Here is a 20,316-nt window from a genome sequence, read left to right on the forward strand (position 1 = left end):
CCATTTTTACTCATCTCTCTGAATTTGTGCCCACTTACTACGAATAAACAGTCCGTATTCTTAGCAAGGCCAATTCCTTCATCCATGCAAGAAATCCCATCCTGTCTTGCTTACTTAAGAACATTGCTGAAGCAATTCTCTCTTCTGTGTCCTGCAGTATCAGTTTCTCTGTCTATTGAATAATTGTCATTAACACCCACACATGTTCTCATTCTCCCATCTTAAAAACAAAACAAAACACAATGCACTGCCCTATTTATTTCTTTTTATGTAAAACTCTTTGAAAGAGTTGCCTATTTTCACTGTCTAATTTCTCTCTCAGTCTCTTGAACCCATGTCAGTCAAGTTTTCATCTCTCTATTCCTTTGAAATTCTTTTCAACATCACCAATGGCTTCCACTTTGCTAAATCCAATGGTCACAGTCACTTCTCAATGCTCCTCAATATTTGTGCTGAATTGGCCCCAATGGCCACTCTCTCCTCTTTGAAGTTCCATCTTCTCTTGACATTCAGAGCATTATATTTGCCTAGTTTTTAAATCTATCTTTCTGGCCTTTCCTTCTTATTACCTTTTGCTGGTTCTTCCTTAATTCCCCAACATCTAAATGTTGGAGTGTTCTACTCTATTTAAAAAGAGGAGAGCTGAAAACAATCAAACTTATAAAATAGTCTAAGCCAATCTAGATGTCCACAATTATTGGATTACTTTGGTAAATATTAGTGGCTCCAGCATTTAGAAGCTGGTGAGGTCAGTAGGCCCACATACTCACAAGTTGGTATGAAAGAAGTCTCAATCCAATTCTGCTTCACTTATAAGCATTTATTAAAATTCTGGCTACTCAACAGTCATACAACCTGTTCTGATGCAAAGTTCCAGCTTTGGGTTCTTTAAGGGCTCAAACCAACCTTATACAAAAGGCGTCACTTGAGATAAAAGTAAAAGTATTTTGAGGGTAGGATCAGATCACCATAATCCCTTAATTCAGGGACTGGATGAAGGATGGATGCAAAATTATGATTCAGGTTCCATTTTTAACAAAACAGACTATAGATCTGGTTAGGAATTTCATACCTTTTTATACAAGTATGGTAATACCTACACAAAATCTCCAGCGCTGTACACTTTGAGAAGTATGAATTTCCTCTATGAAACCTCATTTCTAACACCTACTATGCTAATAAACACAGTGCTTGTATTGTCAGAGACTTGTAGCCGGCTCTGAAGTGTGTATTCCTAATTAGGTCAACTACCTGCCTCAGGGTATGGACTGAAACTGCTCACATGGGGCTGGATTTAGGGACTTCTTTCTCACCAGTGGAGGACAGAAAGGAAAGATGGTAACTTCACAATGGAGAAGCCCGGCAGACAGCACGTTAACCCAGCCACCAGGGTTTATATCACCAGTGATAAGTCGTGTTGACATCACATCCCCTGAGCAGATATGATAAGAGGGGCATTTCACTTCTGTGGTCTCCTACAAACTCACCAAAATCCATAACCCCAGCCAAACAATGAGAAAACGGTAGGGAAAACCAAACTAGGAACAGTCAACACAACATCTGACCAGCACTCTTCGTTAGGTTGCAGGAACGGGGAAGGGCACTGCAATTAGAGCTGTGGAGGTTGTGTTGCCCCTCCCAACATGACTTCCGGAACCGCCCCTTCCGGACACCTGACTTCCAGAACTGAGGGACCGCCCTTTCCGGACACCTGACTGCTGGAGAACCGCCCCTTCTAGACGTCACCTGACCCGCTTGCTTAAAAACTGCCCACACCATGACCCAGGCGTGGACTCACGTCTCTCCATCTTGGATTTGGTGACCTCTGCCCCGGAGCACAGAAATAAACCCGCCCCCTTTAAATTTCCCGGTCTATCTTCCTTCTTTCTCACCCTTTCACTTCCTAAACCTTTCACTCTTCAAAAGTGTTACTGTCGTGAAAATGATGGAAAGACCGAGAAGCTGTCACAGATTGAAGGAGACAAAAGAGACATGACAACTAAATGCAAACGAGGTAAGTGGATTGGATCCTGAACAGAAAAAGGACATTAGAATAAAAGTTGGTATTGTACCAATGTTAATTTTTTAGCTTTGAAAAAGTATCACGGTTATGTAAGAAGTTAACAGCAGAGGAAGCTGGTTAAAGGACAGACAGGAACTCTCTGTACTATCTTTGCAACTTTCCCGTAAATCTAAAATTATTCAAAGTAAAATGTTTCTTAAGAAACCGCTCACACATATCTACACTCTTTGCTGATGTATTTGATAGAGAGTTATGGACAACACAATGCACATTTCTGCATTTCAGACATTCTGTTAGCCAGCTTTACATTTAAGATCTCACTTATTCTAGAGCAAAGTGTAGTCACTGACTGGACCAGCAGCATCAGCCTTATTTGGGAACTTGTTAGAAATGCAAATTCTCTGATGGGTTCCCAAAGTTGAGCATGAATTAATAATTAGGAAGGCTTGTTAAATCACAAATTGTTGGGCCTTGGCCCAGAGTTTCTGATTCAGTAGGTTTGGAGTGAGGCCAGAAAATTTGCATTTGTACCAAGTTCCCAGGAGATGCTGATACTAGTAGAACAAGGACCACATTCTGAGAAGTGCTGCTATGGAGGCTAATCTGGAGAACAAAGAACATACGTCTTGTTACAAAGTGGTATTACCTGGAGGGTCCCAGGCCACCAAAGAGGATTATCATGGAGCTCCTTCCAGGACACTTCATTAATATCAGTGATAGGAGATAAATGCAGAAATCAAGGTAGCAGGAATGTAGTGCTATATTTCATGCCAATCACAGGACTTCCCCTGCCACTTAAGTACCAGCAAACTTAGTGTCAAAGCACACCAACAGTTAGTTTGCTATGGCACCAAAAGCACATGCAATTGAAGAAGAAATAAGCTGGACTTCATCAAAGTTAGAACTCTTGTGTGCCAAAGGACACTATCAAGAACATGAACAGACAGGCCACAGAGTGGGAGAAAATACTTACCAGCCATTTATCTACTTCCTTCACCCACCTTCCCCTAATGCTGTTATCTCATATAACCATAGTAGAATTATCAAAATCATAGAATTAACATGGATACCAGACTATTAACTAAACTACCCACTTTATTTAATTTCAGCTATCTTCCTACTAATATTCTTTTACTGTTCCAAGATGCATCCAGGATCCCATCTTACATTAATTGTCTCTTTAGTCTCATCCAATAGACAACAGGTTCTCTAGAGAAACAGAATCAACAGGGAACACTTGCAAATATAAAATTTATAAAAGTGTCTCACGTGACCGCAGGAACGCAGAGTCCAAAATCCACAGGGCAGGCTGTGAAGCTGACAACTCTGATAGATGGCCTGGATGAACTCCACAGGAGAGGCTCACCAGCCAAAACAGGAATGGAACCTGTCTCCTCTGAGTCCTCCTTAAAAGGCTTCCTGTGATTAGATTTAGCATCGCTAACTGTAGAAGACACTCTCCTTTGGCTGATTACAAATGGAATCAGCTGTGGATGCAGCTGACGTGATCATGACCTAATCCTATGAAATGTCCTCATTGCAACAGACAGGCCAGCGCTTGCCCAATCAGATAAACAGGTACCACAACTTGGCCAAGTTGACATGTGTCCCTAACCATGACAACAGGTTACTCCTGCTTTGCTTGTGCTCAAGGCCTCAATACTCTAGAAGAGTCCTCACTGCTGAGTTACTTTGTAGACTCTCAAAATTTGTGTTTGCCTGATATTTTCTTATGATTTTATTAAAGTCATGCATTTTTTGAAAAGAGTACTCCAGAAGTGACCTCCCCTTCACAATGTAGTGTATCTAGGGATACATGATGCTGCCATATCTTACTACTGGCAATATTCTCCTTAGGGTGATCAACTCATTCTGGATTGCCTAGGACTTTCCCAATTTTAGCACAATAAGTCCCATATCTCGGCAATCCCCTCAGGCCTGGGAAAACCAGGACAGTTGGTCACTCTCATTAGCTTTGAGCAAGTGGTTTTTGACATTCCATTTTCTCATGATGATTTTCTAGACCAACTGTAAAAGGAAGTAAATTATCCCCAGCAGCTCCTCTCTAAACCTACAACTCCATTGTCCTCCTATTTCAGCCTCCCATGATAAAAATTACCATTTACCAAGCATGTTCCATACACTCAAGCACCAGGCATCACCCCTTTCTCAAAACCCACTGACAGTTCTTTACCCCATCCATTCCTCACCTTCTGCCCTTATTTCTTTTCTATTTTTATCATTTTTTTTAGGTGCATGGTCCAGGAATCGAACCCGGGTCTCTCTCATAGAAGGCGAGCACTCTACCACTGAACCAGCCATGCACCAGGTGGAGTCACCCAGGGAATATATATATATATATATATATATATATATATATATATATATATATATATATATTTTAACAATATCAATGCCTAGGTCTCTTCCCAGACCAATTACACTTCAGGCATGGATATGTTTAAAAGCCCTACAGATTATACCGATGCGTAGCCAGGGAGAGAACCACCAGTGTAAGCCCCCTCATGGTGATTCTGTCCCCTTTGCCATTGATTGGTTTAGATTTGTACAGGTGATGCACAATTAGCCAATAAGCCTCTAGAAGAGGGCTTCTTTGATGTTCAGAACAGCATCTATGCCACCAATCCCTTTATCAATCTTTGAATGTTGTTTACCTAAGGCTGGAATGCTAAAATCTGCTGTATCCATCTTGTAACCATGACAGCACAAGGTTGAGATCAAAATTACATGGTGAGGAGAATTTTAAAAAATAGTAAAATCCTGTCTTTGTTGACATTGAAGTGTTGAATTAAATAACCCTAAAACTGCCCCACCTCCAAATTTCTTGTTATAAGAAAATGAATCTCTTGTGTTTACTTCTAATTGGGCTTCCATTTGCCTACAGCTGAAAACATCCTAGCTCATACATGAGTACTCTTCGTTCATTGTATAGGTAGGTAAACTGAGGTTAGCATAGGGTTAGACATTTGCTCAAGAACACACAACTAGAAAGTTGTATAGCTGAGAATCAAACCTGGTTTTCCTAATTCCTAATGCTTCACAGTCTTTCCATCTAATTAAGCTTCCCTTGAGTGTGGGCAGACACGTGACTTGTTTTTAACCTGTAGACTATGGCAAAGGTGCTATACTCTCCCAGCAGGCTTGATTAAGTAAGCAGCCATGTTGGAGAAGAAGGAATGGAAATCAGTCTCTAGGAACTATGTGGGGCTCTAGTGCCTGAATGCAGCCTCCAGCTGATGGTAAGCAAAAATCCAAGACCTTCAATCATATCGATAAATGAAATGAATTGTGCCAAAGCATGAACAAACTTGGAAGTGGATTCTTCTCTGGTCAGTTCTCCAGATGAGAACACAGCCCAGCTGACACCTTGATTACCGCCTTGACCCTAAGAGAGGACCCAGCTTAGCAGTGCCCAGTCTTCTGACCTACAGAAATTGCAAGATTATAAGTGAAGTGATTTTAAGCTGCTGAGTATGTGGTAATTTGTTCCACAGCCACAGAAAATAAATACGCTACCCATGTTTTGAATGTCCACAATTATTTAAATCTTGTTTTACAAATCCTGACAGTGACACAAATATTTGACATATCTCAGATGGGTAAACAGTGGCTCTGGAATGAAACAATTTGCTAGCAGGAGTTCTTATCTTCTGGTTTGAGTTGCAGGAAAACACAGAAGGAAGGTGACTCTTTAATAGAGCATAATTAAATTGTCTTTCTTGAGACCTGTGTCAATTTGATTAGTGAGCAAATCGTTTTTTAGTTTGGTTCCCTGGGTTGTAAATATTTTCTATCTTCTAATTCCCTTTTTTCAGAAGGGATTTACGATACTAAATAACAGAGTATTTTCATGTCCAAATAATTTCATGGTTTCCCTTTCAATGAAAAGCTTATCCCATCTTAAAGAAACCAGTATATCTTATTTTATATTTTCCTTTCTAAAATAAGAGGTTATGTTCTTTAACTGCACACACTTTACCCCAGCAATTCCTGTTAATGGTCTTCCACCTGACAAGGGATAAATAAAATCTCTTTCATCATGGAGATGTAATTGAGATGCAGCCCAGTGATAAAAAATCATAATTTTCTAGCTTGGTCACCCCAGTTTACAGCTTTGACTTGTACAGAAGTGTGAGGTCCTTAAACTGAGGGTCTGAGGATAGGACTGAACCCTAAAGCCAAAATACAGTGCTTGGAACTGAAATTACCAGGTCCAGTTTTAGACCACAAGGTTAAAAGTAGCTAAGAATTCTGTTTGGGGTTTCTAGCACTTGGACTAACTAGAAATAAATTAGAAGGCTATTAAAATATAAGGAAGCTTCTGACAATTCCAATTCTAGGAACATAAGTAAAAAAAATTGACAACAGGGACTCAAATAGATACTTGTATATCAGTGTTCACAGTGGGCTTATTCCCAATTGCCAAACAGGAAGCAACCTAAGTGTTCATCGACAGATGAATGGAGAAACAAAATGTGGTATAGACTTCATTCCTTTTCACGGTAGGATAAGATCCTACGCAATAATTGTGTAATGGGATATTATCCTACCATAAAAAGGAATGAAGTTCTGATACATGTGACAACATACATGACCTTAAAGACATTACATTGAGGAAAATAAGCCAGACCAAAAGAACAGATATTATATGATCTCACTTATATAAAATAACTAGAATATAAAAACTTCTAGAGACAGAGAATAGATTGCAGGTTCCCACGTGGTGGCGGGGAGGGGGGAATAGGGAGTCAATGTCTAATGGGTACAGAGTTGCTTTTTGGGATGATGGAAGCGTTTGGGTAATGAATGGTGGTAAAGGTAACACAACACTGTGAATGTAGTCAGTGCCACTGAATTGTGTGCTTGAAGGTGGTCAAAATGGGAAATGTTAGGTCATGTGTATGTTACTACAATAACAAAATAAAAACAAATTTTAAGGAAACTGTATTGTCAATGAAACCCCAGAGCTGGCAAATAATCCTTAAGTCAATCATCAAGTCACTCACAGAGAATCTACTGTTAACTCTGTAGGATCCCCAGGAAGGACATTTTTCCCAATACCCACCTAAGAAGATATAGCCATGGAAGATGAACTTCAAGGCAGATCCCTTCAACGAGCAGAGCTGCCGCTTGCCAGACTGGGCTGACCACCAGGGTGGGGAGTCCAGTGATCACTGCATGTGGTTTCCCATTCTCCCTTTTTCTTTATTGCAGTTATCCTGTTCTCTTTGTCACTGTATTTTGTGCATGTTGGGGATAGATTACTTACTTATTCACTAGATTTGGTGGCTGACCAACTCCATCAAAGCCTATTATGGGATTGTTCATCTCTCAGAGAACCTGGATTTAGAGATGGATACAGTAACTAGCTGAACTTTAGGTGCTTTTCTTTGGGGAAGTCCTGAGCATACTGAATATTGCCTGAGGTTTTTTTCGGGGGTAGTGTATTTATGGGGAAAAGGATATATGCAGAAGTGAGGTAGCCAAGGAGACAATTTTAGATACTTCCTAGTTGTCTCTTGAATTAGTCAGGGTTCTCAGTGGTAGGAATGGAGGTTATGCATGGGCTCAGGAACATGGACTTCCAGTCTCCAAGGCTGACCTGGCTATAGCCACTGGTGAGTGCCCAATGTGCCAGCAGCAGAGACCAATGATCAGCCCCCAATATGGCACCATTCCCCAAGCTGATCAGCCTGCTACCTAGTGGCAAGTTGATTACATTGGACAACTTCCATCATGGAAAGAGGAGTATTTTTTCTAACTGGAATAGAAACATACTCCGGAAGCAGAATCTAGGGTTTCAATGTCTCTACTCTTATTATTATCAACCCATATGTCCCCATTACAATTTTAAGAATTCCATTCCTTTCCAATAAATGCCCTCACTTTAATTGCAGACACCCTGCAAGATTGGGGATTATAGGAGTAACCAGCCATAGATGCAATCAAATACTGAGAATTTAAATTCATTAAATATCCTGACAATAACAATCAGGCCAGTGTTTACTCGACCAACTGAACACCATAACCTGGCCAAGTTTATGTATAAACTGAGCCATTACACCTCTCCAGCTTCTATTTTCTCCTTTGTTCTTCCTAACATCCCAACTTCCACTGAGGATCCAGGTAGTTCTGGGCTAAGCTCTTTAGAATCTTCCTTCCCCTGGTCAGAGGAGTTGGTTTTAATTGTCATGTGATCTAAGCCATTCTAATTAGGTAGATTCTCAGGACTCTTCTGGAGACTCCTGAACACCGATTATTTTGCTTAAGACAATGTAGCATGTAGATGTAAAGACCCAAGTGGCAGTTACCATCTCGTTTTCACTAAAGAAGCCAGCTTGAGAATGAAACTGTACCTTTGGGGAAACACAACTGAGAGTAACACAGATTACTAAAGACTGATCCAGTCAAACCAAGGATGATACTCCTCAACTTTGGGATTTTCCAGTTATGGAAGCTTATAAATTATCCTATAGTTTAAGATAGCTGTATTGCATCTTTATTTGCAAGAGAAAGCATCCTAACTAATATAAGGGGTAGGGCTGATACCACAGATCTGAGAGGTAATCTGGGTTACAAGAAGGCCAACAAGGCTAGGAAGACAAGGTAAGGGCCAGTGGTTTTATAGACAAGAGGTCAAGTTTGAGGAAGTCAGCCGAGGCAGGTAGAGCCACACAGGGCCCAAGGGATCAGGGAATTGTTCAGGACATCATTAGAGAGAAGATATTAATGGTGGGGTTTGCTCTTTCCAGAGATATAGCCTGGTTCTATTTTGAGTGGAAACAAGCTGGTGGAGTGTGGGTGAGGGCCCTGGAAGTCTATAGAACCTAGAAGAGAAAGAAGAAGGTGCCACCATATGCATTGCCATGTGGCAGAAAAGTCAAGGAACACAAGAGTATGCTGGCTGGCCAAAAGATGCCAACCCCAGGAGGAAGCAAACCTTCTAGCCTCTGAAACCAGGAGCCAATAAATTCCTCTTCTCAAGCCAACCCACTATATGGTATTTGTTTTTTTAGCTGGGAAACTAAAACACCATCCAATAATATTTCTTTGCGAAGTTGACCTCTCTCCTGACATTTAGTATGACCTTGGAGATTATTTACTAAGTCAGGCAAAGGTGATCTGCAGAATCTAATCAGATGTCATTTTTAATATATATGAGTTGTAAGAAAAGTATGAAAGGAATTCAGAATAGAATCAAGTAAATAGATGGTCAAATCCAATCAGGTGGCTGAGCAGCCTAGTTTGGGGTGGGAAGGGTGCATGATGATTAGATTTAAGAGTGAGATAATGTCTGATTTGAATTCAAGCAACTTTATATGATTGCTTTGTTAAATTATGCTTAAAGTTAATCCATGAGAACCACTCTACTTATAAAGATACATTGTGAGGAGTAATGTACCTTCAGTTATGTTAAGAAAACCTGTTCAGTCCTTTTATACGGGTTCATTGGAGACAGATAAGTGATGTCATCATGAGTTAACTTATCACCAAGATTGTTGGGATAATCTACAACCTATGACAAATGTAGTGTACAATTTCAAGTGAGGAAACACCATTTTCTACAATAAACATTCTCACAAATGTAGTTGCATAAAACAACATTTTAACCTAAAGACTACAAGTTAAAATCCTTAGAACTATTAGAGTAAAACCTTTAATATTATAGCAGGGCTCTTTTCATTTTTTAGCAAACTAGACAGGATTTCAACTCTGATAACAAAATAAGATAGCAGTAAGAATCATCTTACATTATTTGCTCATAGGTGTGTAAATATTCACTATTATTTTCCTTTTCTACCTAATAAGATTTAATGGATACCTCAGAACTTATTTTCTCAAAGCACCTGTATCAACAATCTCTCATTCTTTTTTGGCAACTGCTACCTGGGGGACCTGGGATTCTGGTTCAGTTTTATTTTGTCGTGGAAGCTGAATAAAAGAGACTATAGTTTATAAACTCAGTTTCCACAATTCCATTTGGGAGGCAGGGTCCTGGATTTACGTCAGCACAGCAATTACAGAAGATGGCTCTACCTTGACTCTCCTCGACCTGAAAAGCCACAGTTTCAGATTTCCCGTCCTGCCAGAACCTAGTCAATTCACAAAAATGGCTAGCCAAAAGAAAACTCCAAATTTGCTTGGAAAGCCTCAAATTGATCAGAATTACTTAATTGTCCCCTTCATGGGAAAGGGTCTTTTAACCCTGGGAACATTTAGAATTGGAAACACAGGCTATGAAGAAAATCAAACCCACAGTGTTACTATTTTTGTGTAAAATTTGGGAATAAACTGTGCCTATTGGTATTTGCCTTAGCCTGGGTTTCCCCTAGAAGGCAGAGCTGGGAGGAGGTGGGCAGGTAGTTCACTTTGGTAAAAGACCCAAGAGAACAGGAGAGGGGCCAGGAAAGAGTAAAACATTAGACAGTGTGCACAAGTGAGTTGGTCAGTGCTTTGGGCAACGGAAGCTCCATCCTGCTGGGCACTTCTGGGGAGCCTTGTGGAATGCACCTCAGAATTGTCTGTTCAAGGAATGGTGAGAACTATTTATACGTTGGCTCCTTTCCCCAACTGGATGGTCCCCCAGACAGCGTGTAATCTCTTATACTTCTGAGTCTTTGCATGTGCAAATGCTGAGCATTCCTGGAGGCCTTTGCTATGGTGTCTGAGAAGCAAGACAAGAAGCAAGAGTGACTCAGGAAGACAGATGGTTTCCAGGACTCAACTGTGCAAGCTGGCTGCTGAAGCAAAGGTCGGAGCAAATACTACATGATTTCAGGAAAGGTTACAAATGATAAGCCTATTTTAGTCTGGTAGGCTGCTGAAATGCAATATACCAGAAATAGATTGGCTTTTAACAATAGAAATTTACTTAGTTGACAAGCTTGCTGTTCTGAGGTCCTGAAAATGTCCAAATCAAGGCATCATCAGGTGATATCATCTCTGAATACAGGCTGACAGCGATCCCAGACTCCTCTGTCACATGGCAAGGCACATGGCAGCAGATGCTGGCCTCTCCCATCCCTTCCACGTTTTGTTGCTTTTAGTTTCAGCCTTTCGTGGTGTTCTTTCTGCTTCTTTGGCTTTGCCTCTCAGCTTCTATGTCTTTTTTTCTCTTTTATATAGGACTCCAGTAAGATTTTTTAAAACCCATCCTGAATGAGATGAGTCATATCTTAAATTAAGATCCTATTCACCAAAAGATCCTGCTTACAATGGGTCCACACCCACAGTAATGGATTAATTTAAGAACATGCTTTTCTGGGGTCCATAAAGCCTTCAAATGATCACAAGCCCATTTTAAATGCTAACCGCAAGAATCTTTAGCTAAGTGTTCAAAATAGGCTGATTGTAACCCAAACTTGGAGGCTGCGATTCTGTCAAACTTGTAGCATGGCAAAACTGCTTTTCAATACTCTATTGAAGCTTCAGTAGACTTATTCACCAACATGACTGCAAATATGTATGACAAATTAGACCCTCTCTCAAGTTCTAATTCCAAGACAATAGCATCAGGTATCCCAGTTTTATTGAATGCAACAGTTGTTTCTGTGACTATTGGAGTCTTTGAAGCGTATCTGCATTTTAGGATGTTACTTCTCCAAATACAAAAGTTGCTTGCTATTAAAAACTCTGTGGTGCTTTTGTCTTATGAACTGTACTGCATCTTCATATTTCATTCCAATCTTCAGTCAGGGCAACAAGCACTGAGCTCCCCCAAGACCTACAACACAATGAACAGCAATGCAGCTACCAGGTTCTTCAAGGAACTTAACTTTTATAAGACTTGACCAATCATCAGCAATCTGGTTAGATGGTGGTGCACCATCATCAAAAGGCCAGTCAAGAACATGAATGCCTTCTTTCTCCAAAAGAGCAGTGTTGTAAATTGCTTTGCCTATTCTTACTATCGTGGTAACTCCTTGCTTCTTAAGTTCCTCTGTAAATTCGCTTAAGTTTGCTTTGGCTGGATTGTGTGTAATAAGAAATCTCATGTTGTATGTGACTTCCACAAGAGCTGGGCAGTTCATTTGAGCCATGTTAATTTAGTTAAAAAAAAAAAACTCTATAGAGTTATGAAAGAATTTTTAAAATTGCATGCAGAAATGATGTAATGAAACTGAATTCTACTTCAGTAGACTCCACTTGAAATTCTCAGTGCTTTGAGTGCGAAGTTGGGAGTAATGAGAAAGGAAACGAACCTCCCACCAAGAAGCAGCAATTCTTCAATCTGCTGATACTGAGGCAATGTAAAGTGGTGCACTGAGGCTTACTCTACCCAGGTCAGAATGCATGTAACATGCTCTGTGGATTTCAATTCAACACTGCTGTGTCCAGGTTAACCACTCTTAGGGAGTTTCATAGTGGAGTAGTAAAGAGTTTCTACAGGTCACTTGTCTGCGTAGAGGTTGTGCAGTCTCCTCCATCCCTCAGAAGCTCGTAAACGTGTGACCAGAAGCACCTCAGAACTGAAAAGAATTGGAGACTGTGGCCTAATTATATAATCGGTCCCAAGACAGTGGCAAAAGAGGCTGTGGCAGTGGTTGCTGGGAGGTGGCGGTGGTGCAGAGGTTAAAAATGCAAGAGGATTCTAGTCTTTAATAAGCATTGGAATGTTTAAAATGAATTAATCATTGTATCTATGAACTTAATTTATTAGATTTGTAAGCACTTGGGAAAATTGTTTGGCTAATCAGATCATTGAATTATTTAAAAAAGGGAATTGAGCATATTGGGTTTATAAATACAGTTTAAAATCTTTTAAGGAACTTAAATCCTTAAAATTATTGTAGAAATTTGCAAGATTTATAAATAGAACATTACTTCTAAGTCGAACTTTAAAACAGAAAAATGTAGGTCTTCAAATTTGTTTCTGTAATAATTTGAATAGTAACTTTAAATACAAAAGTAGTTCCCGAATGTTCTTTTCTAGGCAAAAAAGCCACCTACCTCTAAGAACTAAAATAATTCTTAGTGACATCTTCCATTCCTATGGAAATCATCATTTGTTGACTGTAAAACTGAAAAAATGAACTCTTCAATGGGTGATACATATGAGCTATGCATTCAATTTGCACCTTAAAATTTGTATCATTTGGGGTTCTTTGGTTGCAAACAACAGAAGTCAACTTTGGCAAAGCAAAGAGAATTTGTTGGAAGGATAATGGGTAGCTCAAAGAATCAATGAAAAGGCCAGGCTCCAATCTCGGAAATGTACGGTAACCGAGAAGGCTCTAGGAGTTTAAGCAGAATGTGTGGGTTCCGTACCATTCGGCTCAGTTGCAGATAGAAGCGGCTGTGGCACTCGCCAGCAGAGAAGGATTGAATATAGGGAGTTGGGTGCTTATAAAATTCACGAGAAGGTTGGAGCAGAGGACACTAGGTTGGGCATTGTGTTCTCCCATACCACCATCTGAGGCTGACCTCCAGAAGGAGCAATAACTTTACCCTGTCAGGAAGCTGGGGATGGGCAGCAGCTGTCCTCCCTGCCTCACTCCCCCACCCACCCCTGCCCCAGGTGCTTACGTGGTACCAGAGCATCTCTGTTTCCGAGGGTCTGTCTTGGTGCTAAAGTGGAGAAAGCCTCTCCACTTTGTACTGCTCTGCATTGGAGAATTTCCCTTAGCAACTGGGCGGGTCAGCCAGCCTGCACACTTGGCTTAATCTCCGACTTTGTTGTGAATTTTCTATTGCTGATTAACAATTGCCCAAGGCCTCATGATGTAAAACCACCACCATCTTATTACATCAAGGACTCTGCGCATTAGGAATTCAGAGAGGGCATGGAGGAATCGGCTTTCTGCTGCTTGGTGTCTGGGGCCTCACCTGGACTCGGGGTGGAGATGGGAGTCACCTGTGGGCTTCTTCGCTAACATATCTGGTGCCTGTCTGGAGGACAGGCTCAGCTGGGGCTGTTGGCTAGAGTACCTGCATGTGGCCTCTCCAGGGGTGCAGTCTTAGGAGAGTTGAACTTCTTACATGGAGGCTCAGTTCTCCCAGGGTACGTTTTTCAGTAAACAAGCTGGGAGCTGCTTGGCCTCCTATGACCGAGCCTGGGAAGGCATATGGTGTCACTTCTGCTGTGCCCTCTTCGCTGGAGCAGTCGTGACCTGGCCTGGACACTTTCAAGGGGAGGGGATACAGTTTCCACCTCTTTCAATGGGAGGGAACACAGATGCACCTCTTCGTTGGAGGACTGTCAAGAATTTGCAGTCTTGTATTAAAACCGCCACAGGCTTGTTCTTCTGGGATGTTAAACTCACAAGCTCTAGTGCCTTAGTCCTCTACTGTGCTGAGCTGCCCCAGGAACTGTAAAGGACAGCCGTCGGTAACCCTGAAGCTGGGGTTCCCCAGCCAATGTGCTGTTGAAAATGGGTAACAGGTATAACTATGATATTGTTCCCCTAGGCCCTTGTGTCGGGTGGGGGTGGGGCACCTGGTCAACTAGAGGGTTAAGGCTGGTCCCCTCCAGCAGCACAGCCTCTTCAGCCACCCTGATATGCAATGCCCCTGACGTGAAAAAGTTGGAATGCACTGCCCTAGATCATAAATTTCTTGCTAGTAGGAATGTCATTTACTTCCTTCATTGCTATATCCCCATGGTGTCTGACACATAGCAATTGCTCAACAAATAGCTGTTGAATGAATGAGTACAAATGAATTTGTACTAAGACTCACGAGACAGCTACGGTCACTGTGGATCTGTCTGTTAAGGAAGAAGTAATTACAGGGAGTCACCAGGGGTGTTCTGAGGTAGAGGGGATCCTCTCCCCCTGCCCAGCACCTTGGTTCCAGGGAGCAGGTTCCCTGTATCATCACTTCGAGTCCCACTAGCCATTTGGTGCCTCCATTAGGCTCTAACCAGCTGAGGAAGGCAGAAGCAAGTGAGTTGAGAGGGAAGAAAGACAAAAACAGAGGCATGGTGGCAGAAAAGGCGCAGGATCTTGTCTTAGTTTCCTTATTGCTAAAGCAAATACCATGCCATGAATTGACTTAAAAAATAAGACTTTATTGACTTACGGTTTTGAGACTAGGAGAAGTCCATAATCAAGTCTTCATCAAGGCAATGCATTCTCCCCAGACTCTGGCCCTCTGGAGCAGGTTGCTGGTGAACTTTGGTCCTTGGGTTTTCTGTCACACAGCAATGCACATGCAGCCTCTCCTGGTTTCTCCCTTTTCTTCTGGGCTCCGTGGACTTTAGCTTCTGGCTGTTCCCTCTGTGTCTCTCTCTCTACGACCTTCCCTAGAAGGCCTTAAGTAATAGGATTAAGACCTATCCTGGGCTCATATCTTATCTGAAGTAGCTCATCAAATGGTCCCATTTACAAGGTTTCTCACCCACAGGAATGGATTCAGTTTAAAACATGTTATTCTGGGCCCTGGACCACTACAATCCCCAAACCTCTGAACCATCTCGGCCATCTCTGTCTCCAGCTCTGTGGGTCTGGTTCCATAGTCCAGTACTGCCATGGGCCAGCAGTGAGGTCAGGGACAGAGCAGATGGCTCAACCTCCCTGGCCTCAGATTTCTCATCTGGAACTGTCCTGCTTTTCTCATGGGTTCTCAGGAGGTTGCAAGTGGATGCCCACTTTGTAAGCTCTAAAGTCCTTTCAACAGGTAAGGAGGTGCTCTTGGTTCTTCGGGGGCCATTGCAGTTGTTTTTCCAGCTTTCCTCCCAGCTCTTGGGTATAGTAGACCCTCAATACATGTTTGTTCACTGAGGAGAAAAGCATAGTGATTTTTAATTGTCTGGTTTTGCAGGTCAGAAAACGAGGCACAGGAGGATGAGCGGCCTGGCCCGAGTTCTGAGTGACTGGAGCAGTTTTCAGACTGATACTTGTTGAACTGCCTATTGTCTCTGGGCATCCAGATGTCCATGTCACTGGAACAAGGAGGCCTGAGGATCAAATTTAAATCATGGCTGCAGCAAAGCAAGCTTAGCCTTTATAAATCCAGCATCTCTTTCTCCCACCCTTAAGCTGTTCCTGCTCATTTAGTTTCTTCCCTGATTCTGATGAAGTCTGGCTCTGCATACTGGGCTCACAGGTCAGGGGCCTGGAGGCAGGGTGGACATTTCCAGCCTAATAGTGCAGTGAAGACCAGAGATCAACCCGAGGAAGAGAGGGTAGCAGTGAGAGGCTGCGGGCAGGGCCTCCTCCCCGCAGGGCTGTGAAGGGCTCACTCCACACCTTTTCCTGGATCTGGAACTTGGAGCTTCGCCCGTCTGGTGGGCATGCTCTGCCTGTCTCCCGATACAGGTCTGTTCCTGGTTCCAGGGGGCTGGTGGTGGGTTAGGGAATCTGCTGGCCAAAGTGCTGTTAGAGAGTTTCCTTAGGATAAACAGCTCATGCGGAATACACACTGACCCAGTTGAGTGACCTTCTAATTTGTAGGAAAACAAGCTGCTGAGAAACTCATGCCAGATGAGGTAAGTGGAAAAACATGGTGTCAGTATTCAAGGCCTGGGGTCTCTCTGGTGCCCCTTACTCCCTGCCCTATTTTCTTTTATCACTCTTTATTTTCTCCCTCTCTGTCTCCACTCCATTAATTTTGGGGTAAGCGAACCCTCCTTGTTCTCTGCATCCCTCCCGCCAGCCCCCTCTGTGTCCTCTTGGATAAGGCCTGTGCCTTCGGGGCTCTCCCCTCCTTTAAGATGAATTCATTGACACTAAGGTGTAAGTGCCCAATAAGGTGAAATCTGGTGGTTTCAAGGGCATTCTAATGGTCAAACTCAAAGGGCTCAAAGCCCCTCCCCAAAGAGAAAGGGGTCCCTAATAGTGGAAAATTCTTCTTCCACCTGTGGGTAGGTGGAGCTTTTTTTTATATTTGGATTCTTTTGGAGTCCTGGAAATCAGATCCTACAGGCCCTACCTATGCATTTGGGGCTCTTCAGTATTCTACTGGGGAGAAGCATTTCAGGCAGGGCTGGGGAGGGGGAGGGGGCAGTAGGATGGGGGAGGAATAAGGTTAACTGGGCTCAGCATGCCTGGGCTGTGCGCGGGCAGGTGGGGATGCTGCCGGCCCCTCCCAGCCCTGAGCAGCTGGTCTGCAGGCCCAGGACAGGACACCCTCCCGCCCGCCCCTCATCTGGTCATGAGTCACATCTCATTATTCGCTCCTCCCGGCCTTTGCAGCAGCTGCTGGCTGCTTTCTCCTCAACTCCCCCCAGTCCCTGCCTGCTGACCCCCGCTCCCCACCTCAATATGCCCTGTACTTCCTGGTAATTCTATCACCAGGCATCTGATCTAATTTTGGGTGCATAGCTTCCCGGGAGTGGCAGATGGAAGGCATCAGAGTCCCCAAGAGAAGGACTGGCTGGGAGCCGAGCCTGGGCCAGACTGGGGAGGCTTGGAGCACAGGAGCAGCCATGGTGTGTGAATTTCCAGACCCGCTTGCCCGGCTGTGAGCTCTTTTCGGGCAGGAATGGGCCTGTTCTGCTCAGGGTTGCACCCCCAGCTCCAAGCACTGTGCCTGGCCCATAGCAGGGGCTTCACCAACAGTGTACTTGTGTTAACCCACGTCCTGTCGGCCCTGCCTGGGGTTTTTGTTGCTGCAAAGACTTGCCCTGGGTTCTGGTCCCAGACCCCTGGACCCCTTTCTAGATCTCTCCCTGTAGGGGCACCCCACTCACCTTCTCTGAACACCTGCTGATATTTTTAACTTAGAAGAGCAAGCACAGTTTTCCTCTGGGCATCATCTCAGCATCTGCCCCCCATCCCCCTCCCCGGCCCCCAAGTAAACTTACTTAACTTTTATATTAAGTGGTTGCTGTTAAAAGAAATACCATCCAAAGGCCTGGTTTAACAGTAGGAATTTAGTGGTTCATGGTTTCAGTGGCTGGAAGGCTTGCATCCTCTGGGGGTCAGTTTCTTCTGGCTGGCTGGCAATCTCTGGGGCTCCACGGCTTTTCCATCATATGGCATAGCACATGGTGGCATCTTCTCCCTTCTCTTCCGGCTTCTGTTGACTTCCAGCTTCTGGCTGTTCTCCATGGCGTCTCCTACCGTGTCCAATTTCCTCTGCTTATAAGGATTTCAGCCATACTAGATAGAGGCCCACCTTGATTCAGCCTGGGCATACCTTAACTGATAACCTCTTCAAAGGTCCTATTTATAGATTGGTTCACACCCACAAGGTTCACACCCACAGGCTTGGGACCCAGACATGCCTTTGGTGGGGGATGGGATTCAGTCCCCATCGGTGATTTACATAAGTGAAGTTATATATGGTACAAAAACCCTTTCAGCTCTATAATCTTTACCTGCAATAATCCATATTCATGAACATTCTTTTCACAGCATCCTTGAACTGGGAGCTATGAAAACTGAGGCCTCTGTGAAAGTGAAGATTTGTCCCCACATCTTTCCCTTCCACACTCAGGCTGCCAGACTGAGGGTTTTAACCCATCGCCACCTCTGTGGCACTGCGGGGCATATAAGTGGAGTTAGGAAAAAACACTGCATTTTCCAGATGAGGTCAAGGGCTGGGCCCAGGCTTACAGGAGTAAGTAGGGGACTTGGGGAGGGTAAGATATAGGGAGTGGCCTCTGGCTCCCCACCAACCCTTTCCTCTATTTCCCGCACTTTCACCTTTAGTTACGGGGTCATGTCCAGAATGAGACCATTTGGGGATGGGGAGGGCCATTTGGCTGCGGTGGTGAACCCCACAGGGTTGGAGCCTAGAACTTGAGGTGATAGCTAGTTACCTAATTCCCCCAAAGGGAGTTCCCTGCAAGGTGCCTCGATTCCAATCCAGAGTAATCCTCCTTGGACATTATGGTGGCAGTCATGTACTAATAAATCAGCTGGTGAAAGTATGACACTCTGGCTGACCTACCACATGGGACACTGGTTAAAATTTGCCCGGGGTTGCTGAGAGCCCTTTGACCCAAGCCAGGCCTGAGTTGACACCAGAAATTAGAGGTGTAGATAAGAGAGCAGCCTTTTCTGTCCTAGGCCTGAGCTTGGTTCAGATGCACCAGTCTGGGGCCTACCCAGGAAGAGTCCATTCCTGGGATTCCAGGCATGAAAACCAATGGCCCATCTGTCATCCTGCAGGTGTGGCAAATGCAATGCCTCCCACAGACTGGGCTGAAGCAGGTGAGAAAACGCCTTGGGAAGGCACCCAGACAATTGATTCTGGCCTGTGGCCACCTAGAGGGAAGGAAAGAGAAGAGAAAATAAAAATTACACAAAGCCACTTTGAGGTATTCCCTACAAGCAACCAGAGGTGTTGAGGGTGAGAATTGCTCCGCCCAGCACGCTCTGGGCCTCCATTGCAGAAAGCAGAGTTGGGGGAGGGGGTTGGGGGAGATGGGGGTAGGGTTGGGGAGGAGCAGCTGCTGGTCTGCGGGATAATCACTCCAGCAGCCTGGCTGGGGTTCATAAAACTTTAACAGCAGCTTCACAGAGCCTAATCCTATAACTCTAGCAGGCGTTTTTTTTCCCCCCTCCTCTTTTTAAATCAATAAAATTATGAAGAGAAAACCCAAGTGGGGACCTGCTTCTCACTGGCGCGGCAGGCGCAGCATGTCTGGGCTTGCCTGGAAGCCTGCTGGGGAGGCCCTGCTAGGAGCACATTTGTCTGAGGGAGTAGCCCCTCCCCCAACCTCTTTCTTTTGAACTTTTTTTTATTGTATAGTATAACATATATAAAAAGCAAAGAAATAAAAAAGCGATAGGTTTCAAAGCACTCTTCACAAAGTGGTCACAGGACAGATCCCAGAGTTTGTCATGGGCTACGTTACAATCCTCTCAGACTTTTCCTTCTAGCTGCTCCAGAATATAGGAGGCTAGAGGGCTTAAATCCCTTTTTATCATCACAATCGACATTTTTTCCTTTTTTTGTGAACAATAACATATATACAAAAAGCTATAAATTTTAAAGCACAGCACCACAATTGGTTGTACAACACATTTCAGACTTTGACATGGGTTACAGTTCCACAATTTTAGGTTTTTACTTCTAGCTGCTCTAAGATACTGGAGACTAAAAGAGATATCAATTTAATGATTCAGCATTCATGTTCATTTGTTAAGTCTTATCTTCTCTGTATAACTTCACCTTTACCTTTGATCTTTCTATACCTCTCTTTAGGGGTTGTTTGGGCTATGGCAATTCTAAATTTTTCTTAATGGAAGGGTCTATCACTAATAAGGGGTAGGGAGATGGAACTATCTGATATTCTGGAGAGGCTAAGCCCTCTAGGTTTCAGGACTTATCTGAACCCATCTGGGGGTTGTAGGTTTCTGGAAAGTTACTCTCATGCATGG

The 20,316-nt window shown here is 43.4% G+C and overlaps 1 protein-coding gene, 1 long non-coding RNA gene and 1 other non-coding gene across 4 annotated transcripts; 1 reads left to right on the plus strand and 2 right to left on the minus strand.

The window, feature by feature from the left end:
• Positions 1-1,632: 1,632 nt before the first annotated feature.
• Positions 1,633-16,468, plus strand: LOC143662592 (uncharacterized). The gene is made up of 3 exons (XR_013165444.1): positions 1,633-2,014; positions 4,276-4,352; positions 15,806-16,468. It is a non-coding gene; the product is annotated as an uncharacterized LOC143662592 (long non-coding RNA).
• Positions 4,277-4,347, minus strand: TRNAR-UCU (transfer RNA arginine (anticodon UCU)). Its single transcript has one exon. It is a non-coding gene; the product is annotated as a tRNA-Arg (tRNA).
• Positions 11,638-12,084, minus strand: LOC143662591 (protein tyrosine phosphatase type IVA 1-like). 2 transcript variants are annotated; one of them, XM_077136133.1, is made up of 3 exons: positions 12,052-12,084; positions 11,753-11,982; positions 11,638-11,692 (listed from the first exon to the last, which is right to left on the minus strand). In XM_077136133.1, exons 1-3 carry the CDS (start codon positions 12,082-12,084, stop codon positions 11,638-11,640), a joined length of 318 nt encoding a protein of 105 aa, XP_076992248.1. The 2 variants fall into 2 exon arrangements, with proteins under 2 accessions (XP_076992248.1, XP_076992247.1); XM_077136132.1 differs by having other exon boundaries at positions 11,753-12,084.
• Positions 16,469-20,316: the final 3,848 nt, after the last annotated feature.

This window comes from Tamandua tetradactyla, chromosome 18 (genome assembly GCF_023851605.1).
Source record: "Tamandua tetradactyla isolate mTamTet1 chromosome 18, mTamTet1.pri, whole genome shotgun sequence".
NCBI classification, from domain to species: Eukaryota; Metazoa; Chordata; class Mammalia; order Pilosa; family Myrmecophagidae; genus Tamandua; species Tamandua tetradactyla.